The 23093-nt window shown below is 39.2% G+C and overlaps 2 protein-coding genes across 2 annotated transcripts in view; one reads left to right on the top strand and one right to left on the bottom strand.

The window, feature by feature from the left end:
• Positions 1-23093, top strand: part of LOC102849042 (structural maintenance of chromosomes protein 1B-like) — a 111203-nt gene that overhangs the window by 59471 nt on the left and 28639 nt on the right. The window contains exons 13-17 of the mRNA XM_006899535.1: positions 5995-6132; positions 6961-7077; positions 8517-8623; positions 14710-14851; positions 18836-18981. Of these exons, the coding sequence (XP_006899597.1) occupies positions 5995-6132; positions 6961-7077; positions 8517-8623; positions 14710-14851; positions 18836-18981 (650 nt within the window). The remainder of the gene's footprint in view (positions 1-5994; positions 6133-6960; positions 7078-8516; positions 8624-14709; positions 14852-18835; positions 18982-23093) is intronic.
• Positions 3-332, bottom strand: LOC102846614 (H/ACA ribonucleoprotein complex subunit 2-like; the record flags this gene model as incomplete). The annotated part of the gene is made up of 1 exon (XM_006899534.1): positions 3-332. A coding segment is annotated over exon 1 (330 nt), but the record flags the coding sequence as incomplete, so codon positions are not given.

Raw genomic sequence — 23093 nt, 5'->3', positions numbered from 1 at the left:
GTTTTAGAAGGGATATAAACATAGGGCAGATTCCGGTCCTCACACATAACTGGAAGGTGGCAGTATACCTCCACAGGAAGTGTGTCTCCTGCCAAAACCATGATCCCCTTTTCGCCTTTGTTGATAAATTTCTGAACCTCCTTCACGCCGCGTCGAATCTGTTTTTGCTTCACGGCTTTCTTGATGCACTTGTAGAGCTTCTGCGTGAGGCAGCGGGAAGCTAGGGGCTGCGCGATGGGGTTTAGGTTGAACAGCAGTTCATGGTAGCGTTCCCCGCAGGGCGTCTCTGCCGGAGCCTCCGGCTCATTTGGGTCCGACTTTATTTTGGTCATGTCCCTCATTTTCTTTTAATGCTTTCTAGATCATTTAATAGTCTGCCCAAAGCATGCTTAAGTATTTCAAGTCAAGGCTTGAATTTGTTCTTCAGTTCCTTCAGCATAAGAAATGCTGAGCAAGTTCAGGCACTTTGATTTTCTGACTCCATTTCTTTGCACATTTCATTGTAATACTTTGTCTTTCTGCTCTGCCCTTTGAAATATTCGGTTCAGCTCCTTAATTTCTTGATTTCCTCCCTTTGCTTTGGCTTCTTGGCACTCTAGTGCAATATTCAGAGTCTCACCTACATCCATCTTGGTCCTTTCTTCCTCCTCTGTCTTTGTAATGACCTTTTACATTTTTCTTGGATGTTATTTTTTATATCCTTCCATCGCTCATCTGGTCTTCACTTGTTAGTTTTCAAGGCCTCAGACCTGTTTCTGAGATCATTTTGAACTTCAGGTGGAATAGATTGAGAGTCAAATTTTGTTTCCCGTGGATTTGACTTCATTTTCCTTAGCTTCAGCTTGAACTTGAATATGAGTAGTTGGTGGTCTTTTCCACAGTCAGTATCTGGCCTAGTTTTCACAGATGACACTGAGCTTTTCCAGCAATTCTTTCCACAGATGTAATCAGTCTGATTCCTATGCATACCATAAGGTGAAATCCATGTATATAACCTGTGTTTATTTTTCTTATAAAACATATTTGTAGTGAATAAGTTAACTGTGCAAAATTCTGTCATTCTATCTCCAGCTTCATTTCTGTCACCAAGTCCATGTTACCCAACTACTGATCCTTTGTCTCTGTTCCCAACTGTTGTCTTCCAGTCACACATTATTATTAATACATCTTGATTGGATGTTCAATAGATCTCTGACTGCAGAAGTTTGTAGAAATTTTCTCATTCCTCTTCTTTGTTTCTGGTTGTTGGTGCATATATTTGAATGATAATGGTATTCACTGGACTTCCTTGTATGCGTATGTATATTATCCTGCCATTCATGCATTATATTTCAAGATAGATCTAGAAATGACATTTTTAACTATGAAAAAGCAACCCCTAAACAAATATATTATCTAACCCCAGTAAGAACAGCAACATATAACACAACAGCAAACAACAAGTGCTGGCGAGGTGGTGGGAAAACTGGAAGCCTTATTCACTGTTGGTTGTTGTTGTGTGCCATTGCGTCACTTGGGACTCATAGAGACCCTATGTATAAGAACTCTAAATGCTGTTCTATCCTGTGCCAACCTAGCCATCTCAAACGCACTTATTCCCACTGCTCCAGTCACAGAATTGATCCATCTCACCAAAGGTCTTCCTCTCCTTAGCCGCCCCTCCACTCTGCCAAACATGATGTCCCTCTCCAAGGACCAGTCCCTCCTTGCAACATGCCCAAAATATGTCAAATGAAGCTTCAGAATCCTTGACTCCAAGGAGCAGCCTGGCTTCACCCTCTCCAGGACAAACCTGTTTTTTCTCCTAGCAGTCCATGGTATATTCAACACTCTTCTCCAGCACCACAGCTCAAAGACATCAATCCTCTTTCTATCAACCCTATTCACTGTCCAACTCTGTGATGCATAGCACATAATTGCGAAGACTATAGCCTGGATCAGGCCACCTTAGTCTCCAGCCTGAAATCATTTCAGAACTCTTGAGAGGTCCCTCACAGTCGACTTTCCCAATGCAATTCGTCTCCTGATTTCCTGGCTGCTGTTACCAAGAGTGTTGACTGTGGAGCCAAGTAAATTAAAACTGTTAACTATCTCAATCTCTTCACCATCCATGCTGATGCTGCCAATTGGCCCAGTGGTTAGAATCTTCGTTTTCTTGACGTTTAGCTTCAGTCCATATAGGAGGCTCTAGTCCTTGATCTTCTGCAGCAGGCGCCTCAGGTCCTCCTCAGTTTCAGCAAGCAGGGTTGTGTGTCATCTGCATAACGCAGGTTGTTGATGATTCTTCCACCAGTCCTGATGCCACATTCCTCTTTGTATAGCCCAGCGTCTCGGATGATCTGTTCTGCATACAGATCGAAAAGGTATGGAGACAGAATGCATCCCTGACGAACCCCCTTCTTGATTTTGAACAATGTAGTGTCTCCTTGCTCTGTTCTGACAACTGCCTCTTGGTCCAAGTATAAGTTTCACATTAGCACAATCGAATGTTCTGGGATTCCCATTCTTCTCAGAGTCAGCCACAGTTTGTTGTGATCCACACAGTCAAAAGCCTTTGCATAGTCAATGAAGCACAGATAGACATTCTTCTGGTATTCTTTGCTGTCTTCTAAGATCCATTTGACATTAGCTATAATATCCCTAGTACCACGACCACTTCTAAATCCAGCCTGCACATCTGGCAGTTCTCTGTTGACATATTGTTCCAAACGTTTTTGGATAATTTTCAGCAGAATCTTGCTTGCATGTGATATCAATGATATTGTTCGATAATTTCCACACTCTGTTGGGTCACCTTTCTTTGGAATGGGAACAAATATCGATCTTTTCCAGTCAGTGGGCAGCTGGTGCAACCACTGTGGAGGGCGGTATGGCGCTTTCTCAAAAATTTAAAAATTGAAATACCATTTGACCCAGCAATACACTGCTGGAAATATATCCCAAAGAAACTATAACCACCACCCAAGTAGATATATGCACACCCATGTTTATCACGGTTTTGTTCACAATAGCAAGGAGTTGGAAACAACCCAAGTGCCCATGAACGAACGTATGTTCACACAATGGAATACTGTGCTGCACTGAAAAACAAGGAACTCCTAAAATATTATACAAATGGGTGACCCTGGAGGACATTATCCTGAGTGAAATATCTCAGTCACAAAAGGACAAATACTATATAGTGCCACTGCTGTAAAATGAGACTGACATTGGGGTTGGGGGAAGACTGAGAAAGATGACATAAATTATGTATATTACATTGAGACAGATGAGGGAGATACTGTTTAAAAAGGATGTATGATTAGGTATTATTGTCATGACAGGTGTCCAGAAGGAAGGCGGCATAGTACAGTCACCTTGAGGGGAGGGATTGTATAACGATGAAAGAATTTTTTTTTTTACTTTTCAAAGTAAAACTCTTGTGAACTGGGGGGGGGAAGGGGTGAACAGGGAGAAAAGTGAAACAGTGACTGAGTGGAAATCCAAAATCTCTGTAAACGTCTATTAAAATTAATAATAATTTAAAAAGGGGGAAAAAAGAAAAAGCAACCCTCACCTTTTTCTCTCCAGCACAGTAGATCATATGAGCATCTGATTAAAAATGTTTCATGCCTAGCTGTCTCATTTTGCCAGTACCTAATATATCAATATTTGTGCGTTCCATTTCTGTGAGTCATCAAAAATAAAATAAAGATTGACATCCTAGGTCCAGGTGAGCTAATATGGACTGGTGTTGGCCACTTTGGATCAGATAATCACATGATGTACAATCACATGCTGGAAATGACAGACTGAAAAGTAATGGTGTGGTATTCATTATCAAAAGAACATTTCAAGATCTACCTTAAGTGCAATGCTACGAGTGATAGGATACTGTCCGTAAGCATGCAAGGAAGACTTCTTAATACAACTATTCAGATATACACACCAACCACAAAGGCTGAAATTGAAGGTTTTTATCAGCTTTTGGAGCCTGAAATATATCAGACCTGCAGTCAGAATTCTTTATTACTAATTGGTGACTACAGTGTAATAGTTAGGAATAAAGACAAACTGGTAGTTGGAAAATACAACCTTGGAGACAGGAATGATGCTGGAGATCACATGATATGCTTTTATACAGTTATGGCAAATATTTTTTTTATTCATGGCAAACTTTTTTTTTTAAAAAAATGAGCTCTCTGGGTTAGATGCTGATTTGTGGGGAAATGGCTAACCACATCAAGAAAGTTGTCATTATTGGTAAATAGGAGACCCGCTATGGTGTTTCCTTCAGGAAGACAGTGAAGAAAAATGAAATCGGCCAGCATGCCAAGTACACTTCCTCCTTTTATGGCACAACCAAAATGAAGAGTCAAGCTGTGGGGATCCATGCCTGTGGTTCTGGCATGAAAATAGTAACTGGTGGTGCCTGGATTTACACCACCACCTCTGCAGGCACAATGAAGTCTGCCATAAGAAGACTGAAGGAACTGAAAGACCAGGAGAAGCTCTCCATTTAAAGCAGCTCTAGCCTGTAATAAATGGATTTGTAACGATTACTGTGATTTCACATGTCATTCTTGCCAGTTCTAATTGGAGAAATTACATTAATTTGTGTAAAACATGCCTGTGGATACTATGAACTTAGAGGAAGGACAATAGTTCTTTAGTTTAATAGGGTTGGTACTAGATGGCACTTAACAACAATATGTAACATCAAAGCCCTTGTCTTTATTTTGGAGTTGAATGAAGTGGCTGGACTCTGTAAGGTGGTGCTCTTGTTTTGGTTGAGGATCTTTGTGGGTTGTTTGGTTTTTATTTTAGCTTGTTGTTTAGAGTCAACAAGTCCTCCTGGAGGGCCCTTATATTTAAAAGTTGGGCCCAAGGGATTATATTTTAATCCCTTGTTACTATATTTTGGAGGAACATTCTTCTAAGTCATACAGCACTGTGGTTAATTTGCTGTGCTGACGTAATCTGGGTTTGCTGTGACACTGAATCTTGTGCCATTTGCGTCTCAAATGCCATAACACCGTAATGACTACCCATCGTGGGCAGTGTTTGGTAGAGCTCCCAGACTGATCAAAGTTTGGAAGCAGGAGTGGCATCCACATGCTTCTGGAAACTTTATGAATTTGGAGAAATGATGATAGTTCTAGAAAGGCTTCAGGCCTTTTGTTCATACGGTTGCTATGAGTTGTGCACAACTTGACAGCAATCAATAACAACAATTTGTGCGAACTTAACATTTAGATGGAATTGATTCAAGATCAGTTAAAGTCAGGAAATGAAGAAATGCATTGCACTGGGGAAATCTGCGTGTGGGGACCTTTCCAGATTATTAAGGAGTAGTGATGTCAGTTTGAGGACTAATGTATGTTTGATTCAGGACATAGTCTTTCTGATTGCTGGCTATGCATCTGAGACCTGGACAATGAATAAGGCTGACAGAAAAAGAATTGATGCCTTTGAGCTGTGGTGTTAGAGAAGAGCACTGAACATCCCATGGATGGCCATGAGAACAAACAAATATGCCTTGGAGAGGGTGCAGCTGGAGTGCATCTTGGAAGCAAGAATTATGACGCTTCATCTCACATACTTTGGGCATGTTGTTAGGTGGATTAAAGTTGTCAGCTATTTAATTTTATTTGGATCCACAATCAGCATCCCTGGTAGCAGCAGTCAAGAATAAAAAGAAATTTTGCTTTAGAAAAATCTACTGTCAAGAATCTCTTTAAAATACTGACAGTCCCCACCCAGCTGAATTACGTGTAGATCACAACACTACCCATTTACCTCAACACCTCTGGCAGGAAGTGTGACTGTTTGGAGGATGATGTACAGCATTTGGGTCACTCCAGATGACGAGATGCTTTAACTGCCCTGTCTCTTATGAAAAGGGAAAAGTGTGGTTGTATATAAAATCACTCAGTTCATAGAAAAACACTTTGAAAAGTAAAAGTACTTTTCTGCTATAAAAGTTTCTTAGTACATTTTTCTTCTCTTTTATAGGATTTAATGAAGATACTTCGTAAGGAGACAGATTTGAAACAAATTCAGACTTTAGCGCAAGGAACTCATACACGACTCAAATATTCACAAAGCGAACTAGAGAGTATTAAAAAGAAGCATATTGCTGTGCTTCACAGGGTAATGGAAGCTTATAAAATTTCATAGCCCTTAACCAGAGTATATGATTTCAGAAATTGCATCGATAAAGCACCATTTAACTTTTTTCGATATTTCATCACATGTAATTTTATTTTTATGATTGTTAATCTTGCTATCTAAATCCCATTTTATCTGTATCTAAACCCCATTTTATCTCACTAGATTCCTCTTACTCTGAGAAATGCCTGCCACATTTTCATGTCGCTATGTCTGAGCTCTGGTGTTCTAGGCGTAAGAAACTACTGCAATCCCAAAGGCACATGGTTTGAATCCACCAGCTGCAAGATGAGAAGGATAGAAACTCTCCCTCTGTGCTATTTACTGTCTGAAAACATGCTTAGATGGTCAGCTGTCAGTTGGTTCCGACTTGACAGTAAACTGCAACAACCGTAGCTTGTGTCAGGGACCTCTAGTGGCCTTTTAGTACAGGAATTACACTGCCATCCCAAAGATAACATTGTTTGAGTCCACCAGCTGCTCCACAGAAGAAAGATGGGCACTCTTCTCCCACAAGTGTTCAGTCTCTCAAAACACTCAGGAGGGTTCACCTGTAACTCAGACCCTCAGCAACAATACTGTATTGTGGGGAAGAGCTCTAGTGGCATAGTCCATTTGGAGGTGCCCTGCTGTCCCAAGGACAACACACCTCCAGTAGTTGGAATCCATCAGCAACTCCACAGAAGAGTGTTTACTCATTGCAGTTCACAGCCTGAACCTGAGGGCAGGTCACTATGAGTTTGAACTGACCTAAGAGCAGTGAACTATATGTAATAACTATGTTATAAATTCCATTTTTTTTTTAACTAGGAACAATCTCAGCTACAAAGTGAACTACTAAACATTGAGTCTCAATGTACTATGCTCAGTGAAGGAATCAAAGAACAGCAAAAAAGAATTGAAAAATTTCAAGAGAAAATAGACAAGGTGATAAGTGTTTCTATTAATTGATAAGTTCTCAACCCATTGTAAGTAAGTTTCTGATGTTAAAGCAAAGGTTGATACGTAACAGTAGTGCCCTTAGTGAAACAGCATGAAAGCTGAGGTTATGAGCTTACAAAATGAATGTCCCTGTATCCGAGAGCTGCTGTCAGGCACAGTGACTCGTGTGTAGCGACTCTCTTCTTTTTAAACTCTTTGGATGTGTAGGTATCCCAGCCTGTCCATTCTTTCTTCACAGCCCTTATCCACTTGAGAATTCTTTTTCAGTATTATTCTTTATCGAAATATCACACATCTGGTACATTATTATTTTTTTTGCAAACTCCATGACCCTCTCAGGTTAGTTTTCTCTGTGTATTGTGTATATTAATTTGTGTGTTCATATTTTGTATAGAAAACACTATTGTTCAGGTGCAATACAAAGATTTGGTTGTCTGTCTTCTGTTATAAAATGACAAGAAAGGTATGTTCTGCTGGGATGCTTTGCCCTGCTGCATATCTCTAACCCTTCAAGAGTTACTCTCATGCCATCACTCAGTGACTACACCCATTACTTTAAGTTCTTTTATCATGTGATTTGAAACCATGTATAAATTTATCCCCAATTATCTCTCTTTTAAGGTAAATACCTCTTAATTTCCTAGTGAATTCATGTTGAGCTTGAACATGAGAGCAGCGCTGATAACTGCATACAGTGTTGTCTGCTATCCCCAGAACAGAGCATGAAGTCTAGATGCCTGGCCAGAATAATGACAGGCTCTGCACAGCCTGTAATCGTGGTCCCCATGTGTGTACTTTCCACTTAAGTTCATTGTAGCTTATGTAGGCTGCATCACCTTAGCACTCCTCTTTCATTCGCATAGTAGAATGTAGATACAGCTGAGATCTGAACATTTTTAGCTTGTCCTGTTAAAATGATTCTCTCTTGGGCTATTATTGTATATGAGTAAGTGTACACAGTATAAAAATTGAAGCCGAATACAGAGATTGAAGTTAAATGTTATTTTGTTGTTTGAGTTCATTTTTGTTTTTCCAAATATCAGTTTTTATTCTTAATTCTAAGATATATTACTTTTTTATCTACTGACTAATATGTTACACTATTACCCATCTGTAAAAACTATTTTACGTAGGTTTAGTGTTATATTTTTGGTATGCCCAATGTAAATAGAATATTTCCAATTTTATATGAAATACTTTATAAATCTAGAATAGTGAGTAAAGCTGGTTATGTGGTTTTCTATTAAATTTGTATAATAACAATAAAAATAGATGTACATAATTGTAATGTTAAAAGATGAGACAGTATTACTTGTTGGGACTAATTTTTGATCCAGGAGGGTCTTATGGGACACCTAGTTTATAGCACTGTCTGTACACTTTCTTAAAATTAATAAACCAATTGTTTTAAAATAACTTAAAAGGTAGAGGATGATATTTTCCAACACTTCTGTGAAGAAATTGGCGTGGAAAATATTCGCGAATTTGAGAACAAACATATTAAGCAGCAACAGGAAATTGATCAAAAAAGGTATTTTCATTAAGAGATGTTGATAAACAGCTTACAAATAGAATACTACCTATTTTATCATTTAAAGAAATTATGCTTGAGGTAGTCTTTATTTCCGTTTATGAGAACTTGCTAGTAAATACTCATAAAAAGATCTGACGTTTCAATTTCATAATGTTTTAAAGAGAGAAAATATAAATAAATGTAGTAAGAAAAGAGAGTGGGGCAGAAGTGGTGGTTATAAACAGTAGTATGGCAGTGGTTTACTTAGTCTCTGTAAATTCATATGCATAAATCAAATCGATTATGCCAAAAACTACTGAAAGCTGGTTGTTGTTGTTGTTGTTAAGTACCATTGAGTCGCAGGCAACTCATAGCGACCCTATGAAGGAGAGTCCTCAACGCTTGGGTGCCTTTCATCCTCCCTTCAGGTTCATAGGGTTTCTGGAAGCAAGCTATTATGGAAGTGGATGCCACTCCTCCTTCCAGAAAGCTGGTAGAAAATTTAATAAGATCAATTACCGTAAGTTAAAATGCTTTTTTAAAAAAACTTTCTGTCCAACCCAAAGAACCCTAAAGGGTGGTTTCACAAGTTTCAGGGAAATGGGGAACTTCAATATTTACTGTTTGTATAGATGTTCCATATATAAATAGAACCCTGGTGATGTAGTGTTAAGCACTCACCAATGCTCCAAGGCCGAAAGATGCAGTCTGCTTCTTTAAAAACTGCAGCCTTAGAAACCCTATGAGACAGTCTGCTCTGTCCAGTTACGGTCACTGTGAGTTGGAAACAATTCAAGGACAATAGTTTTGGTCTGCTGTGTCTTCAGAATTTAAAGTGTAAAAGAGGAAAGAAAAGTTTTGTGGGTTTTCTTTGTGGGTTCCCCCCCCCCATTAAATGAAGTAGTACAGATGCCCGGATTAAAAAAAAACAAAAACACACAACGTAGAGTAAAAACCTATTAATCAGTCCCATTTGTAAATAACCAGATATAATAAGGTTAGACTCTGGCAGTATAGCAATAACAGATCTGGTGAACTTTACATCAGAAGGATGAGTCAGCATCAGGAAATCTATTGCTGTAGCTCACCATGAATCACATAAGTAGTGCTGTGTGATAAAAAGTTCAACATTTGACACAATTGAACATCCAACCCTGGTTTTAGATTCTTAATAAAATGTGAAAGTGAAGAAGATTAAAATTAATCCACAGTAACCAAAATATGACTTTGAATCTATCCCACCTGAATTAAAATCTTGAGAACAGGTTTCACTCTTCAGTTGCCAGTGATCAAAGACCAAAGGATCTGTAGGATGAAATCAAGGATATCATCTATGAAGAGAGCAAAAGGTCATTACAAAGACAAGAGAGGAGGGGAAAAAAAACATCCCAAAGAGATGTCAGAAGTAACTATGAAAATTGTATCTGAGCATCAAGAATCCAAAACAAAGGGAAGAGATGCTGAAGTAAAAGCTGAAGAGACCATTTCAAAGGGCAGGTTGGAAAGACAAAAGCAACAATGAAATGTGCAAAGAGCTATATTAAGAATAAAAAGGGGAAAATTACTCTGGCATTTCTCAAGCTGGAAAAAAAACACCAACCCAACCCTAAATTAAAAAGCCTCCAGTTGCTATACTGAGAGATAGCATGGGCAAAATCTTGAATTATCCAGGAAGCATCAAAGAAGATAGAATGGGTAGAATAACTGTACCAAAAGAACTGATCAACACTAAAAAAGTTCAGAAGGGTAAAATAATCAAGAGCCAGTGATAACAAAGGAAGAAATTCAAGCTGCATTGAAAACACACTTGCAAAAAAAAAAAAAAATTAAGATCTCCTAGAAACACATGAGCTACTGATTGACAAGTTACAGCTAACAGTTGCAATCCTGATGTGTTTACCAGGCTATGTTAGGTAATTTGGAGGATAGCTGTCTAGCTGATTGACTAGAAGATAACCATATCTGTTCTCATTCCCCATGAAAGGGCAACCATCAAAATGTGGAAATTACACAACGATATCACTAGTAACATATTCAAGCAAAATACTGTCTATGGTCATCCAAAAATGCTAGAATAGTACATTGGCAAGAGAAGTGCCAGAAGTTAAAGCCAGATTTAGAAGAGGTCGTAGCACCAGGGATAATAACTGTTGATGTCAGATTTGTTGTGACTGAAACAGAGAATAATAGAATAATAACTCATTTTTATTGACTCTGCAAGGTTTTGTGAACCACAACAAGCTAGCTATCATTGAGAAGTATGGGAATCTCAGAACACTTAATTGTATTCGTACTAAACCTATAACTCTACCAAGAAGCTATTGTCTGAACAGAACAAGGGAACACTGTATGGTTTAAAATCAGAAAGTGTGTGCATCAGGGTTGTGTCCTTCGTACCTTTTCAGTCAATAGGCAGAACAGATCATTGGGGAGGCTGGACTTTATGAAGAAGAGACTGTGGCATTAGGATGGGGAGAAGATATTAACAGCCTTCATTATGCAGATAATACAGTCTTATTTGCTGAAAATGAGGACCTGAAATACATGCCACGGAAGAGCAAAAACTAGTCTTTTTTTTTTTGTGTGTGTGTGTGTGTATGTGTGTGTACCGTCAAATCAGATCTGACTGGTACAGGAGGTTATTGCGCCTCCTTCTCCGGCAGAGCATCTGGTGGATTCGAACCGTAGCCTCTGGGATTGCAGTGCAGTTTCTTGCCACTAGGCCACCAGAGCTCCCCCAAAAACTACAGTCTTAATAAGGATTATAACTCAACATCAAGAAAGAAAGATCCTTACCACTGGGTCAGAAGGGACCATCATTATAGATGGAGAAAGGATTGGGAACTGTCATTGATTTCATCTTAATTGAATCTGCAGTCAACATCCTTGGTACCAGCAGTCAAGGAGACATATTTTACTAGTCAAGTTCATTTTCAGGGACCTCTCCAAAATACTGAAGAGTAATGATAACAGTTTGAAGACTAAGGTGCACCTGAGCCAGGCCATGGTCTTTTTAGTCACTTGCTATGCATCTGTGAGAGCTGGACAATGAATAAGAATGACAGAAGTTAAAAATAAAAAGAATGACAGAAGTTGATGATTTTGAGTTGTGGTGTAGAATAAAAGTACTGAATATCCCATGTTGTTGCTGTTGTTCTGTGCTATCAAGTCGACTACAACTCATAGGAACCCTATGAACAGTGGTTCTGCACCCTGTCCTATCCTTAGCCAACCTAACCATGTCCTACACACCTGACCCCATTGCCACACTGTGTCAATCCATCTGATCCATCCTTGGAGAAGGAAATTCCAGGCATGATTTCCTTCTCCAAGGACCAGCCTTTCCTTGTGACATGCCCAAAGTATGCAAGACAGAGCTTCAAAATCCTTGTTGCCAAGGAGCAAACTGGTTTCATCCTCTCCAGGACAGAATTGTTTGTTTTCTTGACAGTCCAGAATATGTTCTGTACTCTTCTGCATCACCACAATTCAAAGGCTTTCACTGTTCTTTTGTCATCTTGATTTATTTTCCAGCTCTCAGATGAGAAGTAATTGAGAAGGTCATACATAGCCTGGATCAAGCGTACCTTGGTCTCTAAACTTACATCACTGCTCTATTGTACTCTTGACAGCAGACTTCCTCCCCCTCCCCCCAGCACAACTCATCTTGAGATTTCCTGACTGCTGGTACCAGTAGTATTGAGGGGGATCTGAGAAGGATGAAATTATAAACTGCCTCTATCTTTTCTCCCATCTGTCATGATACTACCTATTGACCCTGTGATGAGGATCTTTGTTTTCTTGATGTTGAAATACAATCCAAATAGAAGTGCTCCTTGGAGGCAAAGATGACAAAGCTTTATCTCTCATACCTTGGGCATGTTGCTAGGAGAGGCTATTCTTGAAAAGGACATCATGCTTGGAAAGGTGGAGGGTCAGGGGGAAAAAAGGAAGACCCTCAAGGTAGATTGACATAACTGTAGCAGTGTGCTTGGATGTGTCAGATGATGAGGATGACACAGAATAAGACAGGAGTCAGGTCTGTTGTTCATAGGATCATTGTGAATGTTCAACTCAGTGGCACCTAATAACAATAAAATGTGAACAGTTAATATAACAAAGTACATAAAATTCTAAATTGGAATTGAGGTTTCACAGAGTAACAATAAATTATAGTATTACTCCGTATCACCACTGTTATGTAACCTTCCAAAGATACTGATCAGTAGCTAGACAAAGGAGAGAAAGAAAACATTCAGGAAATAAGTAAATTTGTCATTATTTTGAGATTATAGTCTGTATATCTAGAAAAATCCATGAAATCTATTAGAAACAAAATAATGATGTGGCTCCATATGAAAGTCAGCAGCTTTTCCATACACAAAAGTTCATTGAAACAACATATTGAAATAAAAATAATCTCAAGAAATTACTAGGACAATGGGACAGGAGATGGTAAGATACCTACTACTTAGAAATACTAAATATGAAAGCACTGTATAAAAAACTGAAGACCAGGGGATACAGGCAGAAACTTGGAACAAAAAGATAAGACATACTAGTGCCCAGAGCTTACTCATTGTCCTTTCTAGGTGTTCTATTTAAGATGATTGTGATACCTGGTGGAGAAGTAGAGTGGGCAGTTGAAAAGAAAAGTTAGGAAATTGAGGTGGAAATAAAGATTTGATTTTGTGATTGTCAGCATGCAAGTGACACATCATATCATGTTGGCTGGATAAGATTGTTAAGGGAGTGCATAGAGGGAGATGAGATGGCACTCTTAATGGAACAGTGAGGAAGAAGGATGGTTAGCATAATCTGGGGATCCATGGGGGAGAATGCCTTGCTGTCTGTGGTGCATTTGTCTGCTGTCTCCAGTAGAAAGAATCCCTCAGGGATGTGCTCTTGTAGGCAGCATGACTACTGGTGAGCATTGGGGAAACTTCTTCACTCTGCCTTCTATTATACAGGGATGTTTATAGTACCTGCCCCATATATCCACATAAACTAAGTGAGTTAAGCCATGTAAAAATGTATTTAAGAATGTCTAGTATGTGGTAACTCATTAACTATTATCTTTATATTTTTTTAGAGTATTACCCTTTGTCTTGTCATCTTTGTATTAGCAATGTCTAGCACAGTATCTAATAGTGCTTTAAATTGCTTCTTTAGTACATCATTCTGTTAGCAGGACTGGAAGGGAGAGAGGGTGGGAATGATGAAATCGAATGATGGTAGAACTCTCTGAGGCATTAGAGAAGCTGACAGTTGAGAGAGTATCAAAAACAAAACATATTCTTTGGTCTAGGGTTTTGAATTTGTGTGTGAATAACTGAAAAAACTGACTGAATTAAGAATCCACAAATAAACTAAGAAAAATTAAGATTAGAGAAAACATACAGTTATTAAGATAAAATTTTAAAAACTCAAAACCTAGGGAGCTCTGGTGGCCTAGTGGTAAGAGGCTGCACTGCAATCTCAAGAGGTATGTGGTTTGAATCCACCAGATCCTCTGTTGGAGAAGGAGGGGTAATCTCCTGTAGTAGTTGGATCCGATTTCACAGTACACACAAATAAAATAATAAAATAAAATTTAAAAAAAAACAACCTCAAAACCTTAAGAACAAGTCACTCATATTCAGTTTATAGGTCCTGACCCAAGCCAAGAAATTATTTTTTAATTAATTAATTAGGCCATAAAGAAATTTGTCATTGAATAGCAATTTGCCATTTTGGAGTTAACCATTTTTCATGTGTATTTATATGGTTATGCTTTTTTTAAAAAGTCACTCTACTTTCAGTGATTCACACTAAAATATTAACAGGTTATATGCCTGCTAATTAGGGTGTGTTTCAGAAGAACCCAGTGGTGGGAAGAGGAGTAAGCTGTATTATATAGACTAGTTGATCATTAAAGTGGAATTTGTCCACTAGGCTTCCCCAATTCCTAGTGTGCAGCCTTGACCAGCTTTGTTCTTTTGAGGTTCCCTGTACTAGCCTCTAGTTTTGCATTTATTTGACATTTCCTGTAATAGAATATTTGAAAGTAAAAATAACTGAAAGCCTGTGTTTACCTGTTGTAATGCTCTACTTTCTTACACTAGATTGGAATTTGAGAAACAAAAGACTCGGCTAAATATTCAGGTAGAATATAGTCGAAACCAGCTGAAGAAGAAACAAAGTAAGATCATAGCACTAAAAGAAACAGTTCAGAAAGGTAAAGAAGACATTGATAACCTGAAGAAGGTAATGAATACAGGTGATCAGGGTGCTTCCTTACTGTATGTATGGCTTTTCCCGCCCCTTTATTATATTAGTCCAGTTCCTAGAGTATCCTAACGGTAATAAGCGGGGAGGCAGGAAGAGATGAAAGACATTGGATTGATGAGATGTGGAATTTGGCGGTGAGGTCAGGGGAAGTGCCACACCTGATTGATAGATTCTACCTTGTGTGATAGGGAAGGTTGGGCTAGGGAGTTGGGTCACCAAGATAGAGAGCAATGGAAAGAGCAGGTTCTGGAGAGAAAGTACCAGACCTGCAAAGCTTGAGTTGCCTGTGTGACATCTAGATGGCAGTTACAACAAGTATTTGATCCACAATCAACACCTTTGGTACCAGCAGTCAAGAAATCGAAAGACATACTGCATTGGGAAAGTCTGCTCTTAAGAATCTCTCCAAACTGCTATTGAGCAATGATGTCAGTTTAAAGACTTAAGTTTTGATTCAAGCTTTGCTATTTTCAGTCACTTGCTATGCATCTAAAAAGTTTTATAGTGAGTGAGGATGACAGAAGAACTGATGCCTTTGAGTTGTGTTGTTGGAGAAGAGTACTGGATATCCCATAGATTGTCCAAAGAACAAATAAATATGTCTTAGAGAACGTGCAACCAGGGTGCTCCTTTGAGACAGGGGTGGTGAAACTTCGTCTCGCATACATTGGGCATATTGTTATGTGGGGCCAGTCCTTAGAAGACGACATTATACTTGAAAAGTGAATAGTCAGTGAAAGAGAAGATAACCCTCAACAAGATGGATTGATACAGTGACTATAGCAGTAGGCTCAAATATGTCAGAAATTATGAGGATGGCATTTGATAGGACAAGATTCAGATCCATTATCCATAGGGTCACTATTAGTTGTGCTTGACTCATTAGCACTAAGTAACAACAATGTATGGTAAGAAATTGTGCTGCCAAACCACAAGCATGTGGTTTGTATTTACCAGCTGCTTCTCAGGCGGAAAATAAATGGGCAATCATCCATGCAATTTACTGCCTTTTGAAAACCTGCTGGAGGGTCAGCTATGAGTTGGTTCTGACTCAACAGTACACAAGAATAACATGTAGGTGAAGGGCAGAAGTGTAGGTTGGAGGTGTGTATTCAACAGTTCCTAATTTGTGACTATAAATAGAGATCATAATAAAATGCTTTAGAGCTCTTGAAGGTGTGATCAGATAGGTGATAAGGAGAACCAGAAGTTGTAGTTGTCGAGGCCCAGGGTTCCAAAAAGCAGGAAATTATGAAGACTGTAAAAAAATGTAAGTCTATATAGGGCCTCCACAAGAAAAGGACTACCTACAACCAGGAGAAGATAAAATAGATGAATGGGAACTTCTAAGAATCAAATCACTATGCACATCCAAAAACTTCTCTTAACAGGGTAAAAAGGGAAGCCACAGACTAGGAAAAAGTATTTGGTAATGACATATCAGATAAGGGACTTACATCTAGAATTTATAAAATACTTGAGCACCACAGCAAGATAAAGGTAAATAATCCAATTGAAAAATGGGCACAGGATATGAACAGACACTTCAGCAAAGAAGACATTCAGATGGCTAACAAGCACATGGAGAAATGTTCAAAATCCGTAGCTCTAAGAGAGAGACGCAAATCAAAACAACTATGAGATATCATCTCACCCCACTATGAGATATCATCTCACCCCAGTAAAAATAGCAATATTTAACACAACAGCAAGCGACAAATGCTGGCGAGGTTGTGGAGAAACGGGAACACTTATTCACTGTTGGTGGGAGTGTAAAATGGTGCAACCACAGAGGAAGGCAGTATGGCGCTTTCTCAAAAAGTACAAATAGAGATACCATTTGACCCAGCAATTGCACTACTGGGAATATACCCTAAAGAGACCATAACCGATATCCAGGCAGATATATGCACACCCATGTTTATCATGGCTTTGTTCACAATAACGAGTTGAAAACAACCCAAGTGCCCATCAACAAACGAATGGATAGAGAAGCTGTGGTATATTCACACAATGGAATACTATGCTGCATTGGAAAACAAGGAACTCATGCAATATTATTTCAAATGGGTGACCCTGGAGGACATTATGCTGAGTGAAGTATCTCAGTCACAAAAAGGACAAATACTGCTTGGTGCCACCGTTGTTAACAGGACTGACATCGGGTTGGGGGGAGACTGAGAAAGATGGGTTCAATAATGTATACTGCATTTAACAGATGAGGGAGAAAACTGTTTAAAAGGGACATGTGATTAGGTATTTTTGTCATGACAGGAGTCCAGAGTGAAGGCTGCATAGTGGAGTGGACCTGGGGGAAGGGATTGTAAAACAATGAAAGCATTTTTCTTTTACTTTTCCAAGAGAGGAGGGTTGGGAGGGGAGATAAGTGCAACAGTGAATACATGGATATCCAAAGTCTCTGTAAATTTTCATTGAAATTAATAATAAATTTTAAAAAAAGGAAGAAGAAAAAAGACTGACAACCAAATAACAAGATGGGTAGAAGGCAAGAGAAGACTTCACAAAGGAAGACATAGGATGGCCAAAAGACACGTGAAGAAGTGTTCAAAATCACTGGCAATCAAAGATGCAAGTTAAAACAGTAACATGCCATTCTACCTTAGTAGCATAGTTGACCAAGATGTGGTGTTTGTTGTTATATGCCAGCAAGTTGACTATGACTGCTTGTGACCCTATGAGCAGTGGCTCTGAACCTTGCCCTGTTCTTAGGCAACCTCACCATCTCTGACACACCTGTCCTGGTTGCCACAGTCACTGTGTCAGTTCATCACATTCAAGATCTTACTGTCCTACACAGACTCTCCCTCCTTCCAAGCATGATGTCCTTTTCCAAGGACTGGTCCCTCCTGGCAACATTCCTAAAGTAGGTGAGACAGCTTCAAAGCAAGCAATAAATGTTGGAGGGGATGCAGAGATGCATGAATGCTTATTCACTGGATTGTAAAATGATACAACCACTTGGGAAGGCAATTTGGTATTTCCTCAAAAACCTGAACATAGAAGTCCTGTATGACCTAGCTCTTTACCTGCTAAGAGTATACCCCAAGAAAGTGAAAACCAAGACACAATCAGAGATAGGTACACCTATGTTCATAGAACATTTTTCACAATAGCAAGACAGTGGAAACCACCCCATCAAAAATCAAATGAATTGAAAAATTATGGTATGCAATGGAATGCAGCACTAAAGAACAATGATGGAATAAAGTATAGCATGGGAGGGTCTAGAGAGCATTATGCTGAGTAAAATAAGGATAAATACTATATAAGATAATTATGTGAAAATATAAGGATAACTGAGCCAGATGTGTATAAATCTTCAAAAGAGGGGAAAAGAAGCAGTAGTGGGGAAAGGGGAGGGGAGAAATAACTGAGATAGTGGAGCTTAGTGGGCAGTTGAGGGGTGAAGGAGTAGGAAAGATTCAGTGGGGATTTGAAGAGCTGGAATGGCAGTCAACAGTAATTATAAAATGTATGTGAATGTATAAACTAAATGAATAATATGAAACCAGTTAAAATATGGGGGAAAGATTAGAAAATTTCATTGCCAGGTGAGAGGTCATTTTCATTGGGAAAATTGGAAGAGAGATCAGATGGCACTGAGCTGAGACATGAAACTGAAGTGAAGATAAGGTAGGTGGGTGTTAGGAGTTGAGTGCCTCCACTGCTTACCTACAACAGAGTGAGACCCCATGCTACCCTCCCAGTTCTTAAACCTTTTGTTGCAGTCAGGCCATCTCCTTGAGGGTCTATCTTTCTGCATTTTTATGGGTCAGGAAGTGGCCCATATTCATCAAGAATATAGAAGAAAAGACACTTTCCCAGCAGGGTCCAGGCAGTGCACAGGATAAGGAGGCTAACCTGAGAATGACTGATCAGGTCTTGTTATTGACAATTAATGTGAAAGATTGTGAATTTGCCATCTTTTTTTATTGGCAGACTGAAGAAAGTTGCCTGCAAGTAGTGAATGGTCTTTTGGATAAGCAGCAGCAATTTAAGGACATTTTTGTCACTCAGAATTCCAACATTGAAAAGATCCAGGCTCAGATTGAAGAAGAACGGAAGAAGCTTTTGGTTATTGATAGGTAATTAATGGTTGAATCGGTTTGAAAGTCATAACTATAATTTTTTTAAAAGTTTACAGAAAAGTTGGCTTTTTCCCCTGTGCACTTAAAAAAATTCATTTCCTTTTTGTCATTTCCTCCCTCTACTCCATCCCTCTTCCAGTTCACTTTGCTATGTGCACCTTATTCTGAACTGTTGTCATATAATGTCTAACAATGTATTTGTTTTAAACAGTTCATTCCTTCATCTATTCCAATGTAGTGTTCATTTTTATCTCCTCTTTTCTTAGTTTCTCACCAAACCCCATGTCAGTCCTGTTTTGTAACAGTAGTATTATACAGTATTTGTTTGATTTTGTCAAAGACAAAATTGCATCAATTGGTAGGATCATATCGTTACTGTTGTTTGCTTTGTTAATGAGTTACAGTTGTGTGTGTGTGTGTGTGTTTATGTTGAACAATCCCTGCATACCTGTTGTTAATCCCACTTGGTCATGGTGAATTTTTTTTTCTTATGTACTTTTGGACTCTTTTGGCCAAGACTTTAATGAGATTTTTGCGTCTATGTTCATGAAAAATAACAGCCTATAGTTCCTGTTTTAGTGATGCCTTTACCTGACCTTGGTATCAAGGACATGTTTGCTTCATAAAATGAGTGTGGGAGAATTCCATCTTTTCCTATTTTCTGAAATACTTTGTGTAGAATTGGTGACAGTTCTCTGAATGTTTTATAAAATTCCCTAGTAAAACAGCTGATCTAGCTCTTTTGTTGTTAGGTACTGTTGAGATGAGTATAACTTACAGCAACTCTGTCGGGGAAAAAAAAGATCTGTTGAAAGTTGTATTATCTGTTAAATTTCTTTAGTAATGGATCTGTTCAGGTGTTCTACTTTGGTCTGTGTTAGGTAAATTGTGAGTTTCTAAGTATGTGTCCATTTCCTTTAGATTTTTATATTTGTTTGCTTGTAATTTTTCATAACATTCCCTTGTTAATCTTTTTCTTTTAGTTGGTTCTTCTCTTATTCAGATTATGTGTGTCTTTTCTTTCTTTTCCCTTGTTAGTTTTGCTAGTGGTTTGTCAATTTTACTGACCTTTTTAAAAAATCAACTCCTGGTCTTTCTGATGATTTCAATTGTTTATTTGTTTTCTATTTCATTTATTTCTGCTGTAATTTTTATAAGTTTTTTAGAGGATGTCAGATTTTCTTGCTGCTGTTTTTCTTCTTGTTGGAGATGTTGGGTTAAAAATTGATTGTCATTTTTTCTTCTTTTTTGATGTGGTTGCTTATTGCTATAAATTGACCGCATGGTTCAAAATTGGGAAGGGCGTACGCCAGGGATGCATCCTATCTCCATACCTTTTCAACCTATATGCAGAACATATTATCCGGGAGGCTGGGCTCTATGAGGAGAAATGTGGGGTCAAGATTGGTGGACGATTTATCAACAATCTGCGTTATGCGGATGACACAACCCTGCTTGCTGAAACTGAAGAGGACCTGAAGCGCCTGCTGCAGAGGGTCAAGGACTGCAGCCTACAATATGGATTGAGGCTCAATGTCAAGAAGACAAAGATTCTCACCACTGGACCAATTGGCAGCGTCAGGATGGATGGTGAAGAGATTGAGACTGTACACAGCTTTAGCTTGCTTGGCTCCACAGTCAACATTCTTGGCACCAGCAGCCAGGAAATTAAAAGGCACATTGCCATGGGAAAGTCTGCTGTTAGGGACCTCTCCAAAGTACTGAAGAGCAATGGTGTCTCTCTGGAGACTAAGGTGCATCTGATACAGGCCATGGTCTTCGCAATCACTTGTTATGCATCTGAGAGTTGGGCAATGACCAAGGAGGCTAGAAGGAGAATTGATGCCTTTGAGCTGTGGTGCTGGAGAATAGTATTGAGAAACCATGGACTGCTAGGAAAACAAATAGATTTGTCCTGGAGTTGGTTAAACCGGGTGGCTCCTTGGAGACAAGGATTCTGAGGCTCCGTCTAACATACTTTGGACATGTTGTGAGGAGAGACAAGTCCTTGAAGAAGGACATCATGCTTGGGAGGGTGGAGGGACAGTGCAGGAGGGGAAGATCCTCTATGAGGTAGACTGATTCAGTGACTGGGATAGTCGGGATGGGAGTGTCAGAGACAGTGTGATTGGCACAGGGCAGAGCGGAGTTTAGGGCTGTTATACATAGGGTCGCTATGAGTCGCAAGCGACTCGACGACACATAACAACAACAACTTGGCTTTTTCTAGCCGAGTTTTATAATGCTTCGAGTTTGTCTTTCACTCATTAAAATACTCAATTATTATTCTTTTGAATTCTGCATTAGAAAGTTTCATTTGACTTTCTGGCCTCAGGAAATTCATTAATTCTGTGTCACTTTTCAGGATTGACATCTTGTTTTGGGTTTGTGTAAAGTGTGAGGTAGTCTGCTTCTTTGTGTCATTACTGTGGTGGAGTTTTTCATGCCTTAGGGTCTTGGTCTGTTAATGTTGGCTCAGGAACTCACGATTCCCGAGGAGAGAAGGACAGCTCACCCTGCCTTAATTTCTCTCTGATCTTTGAAAAATATGGAATGCTTTGCAAATTTGCATGTCATCTTTGCATGGGGCCATGAAAATTTTCTCTCTACCATTCCACTTTTAGTATATGTGTTGCCAGAGGGTGAACCATATTTTAAAAGATGTCCACTTGGAAGTTGTTAGAGAAATTTTTGTTGTTTTTATTATTCCCTTGGTTGCTTTGGTCCTGTGTCACCCTCTTTAAACATTGTTAATTTAATGGGGGAAACTGAGAGACACAATTGTTTAGTGTGAAAAGAAATTGTTTGTTTTCTGTATAAAAACTTGGATCTCTGTCCACTGACCCTACATCCCCAGTATCCCACTGTTGTTGTTGTTGTTGTCGTTGTTATGTGTCATCGAGTTGCTTGGGACTCATAGCGACCCTATGTACAGCAGCCCTAAACCCTGCTCTATCTGGTGCCAATCGCACTGCCTCTGCCACACCCATCCCGATTACCCCAGTCACTGAATCAGTCCACCTCATAGAGGGCCTTCCCCTCCTATGCCATCCCTCCACCCTCCCAAGCATGATGTCCCTCTCCAAGGACCTGTCCCTCCTTATAACATTGTCCAAAGTATGTCAGATGAAGCCCCAGAATCCTTGCCTCCAAGGAGCACCCTGGTTTAACCCTCTCCAGCATGAATCTATTCTGCATATAGATTGAAAAGGTATGGAGACAGGATACAGCCCTGGTGTACACCCTTTCCAATTTTGAACCATGCAGTGTTTCCTTGCTCTGTTCTTACGACTGCCTCCTGGTCCAAGTACAGGTTTCACATAAGCACAATCAAGTGTTCTGGGATTCCCATTTTTCTTAGAGTTAGCCACAGTTTGTTGTGGTCCATACAGTCAAATGCTTTTGCATAGTCATTGAAAAACAGATAGACATTCCTCTGGTATTCTTGCTTTCAGCCAAAATCCAGCTAAAATTAGCTACCATATCCCTAGTACCACAGCCTCTTCTAAACCCAGACTTCACTTCCGGTGGTTCTCTGTTGATGTTCTGTTCTAGTTGTTTTTTTATAATCTTCAGCACAGTCTTGCTTGTATGTGACATTAATGATATTGTTTGATAATATTCACACTCTGTTGGATCACCTTTCTTTGGATTGGGAAGAAATAACAGCTCTCTTACAGTCAGTTGGTCAGGAGGCTCTCCTCTAGATTTCTTGGCACAGCTTGGTGAGCACATCCTGTTTAAATCTGACATATTTCAGCTAATGTTTGATAATGGGTCACAAAACATTAAATGAAGGTAAAAACAGACTTTTAAACAAGTAGTTCTGGTAAAACTGGATATTTCTTTGTGAAAAATTGAAACAAGAATTGTTTCACACTATATACAAAAACAAACTAGAAATAGATTAAGAACTTAGTTGAAAAACTTGAGATTATAAATTTCATAAAATTAAAAATAGGGGGAAGTTGTTGTTGTTATGTGCTGTTGAGTCGTTTGCGACTCATCAGCCCTAAACCCTGCTCTATCCTGCACCAACCGCACTGCCTCTGACACACCCATCCCGATTACCCCAGTCACTGAATCAATCCATCTCATAGAGGGTCTTC

This window comes from Elephantulus edwardii, unplaced genomic scaffold (genome assembly GCF_000299155.1).
Source record: "Elephantulus edwardii isolate Elephantulus edwardi_28Jun2011 unplaced genomic scaffold, EleEdw1.0 scaffold00260, whole genome shotgun sequence".
Taxonomy (NCBI): domain Eukaryota; kingdom Metazoa; phylum Chordata; class Mammalia; order Macroscelidea; family Macroscelididae; genus Elephantulus; species Elephantulus edwardii.
This window is presented reverse-complemented; position numbering and strand designations above follow the sequence as displayed.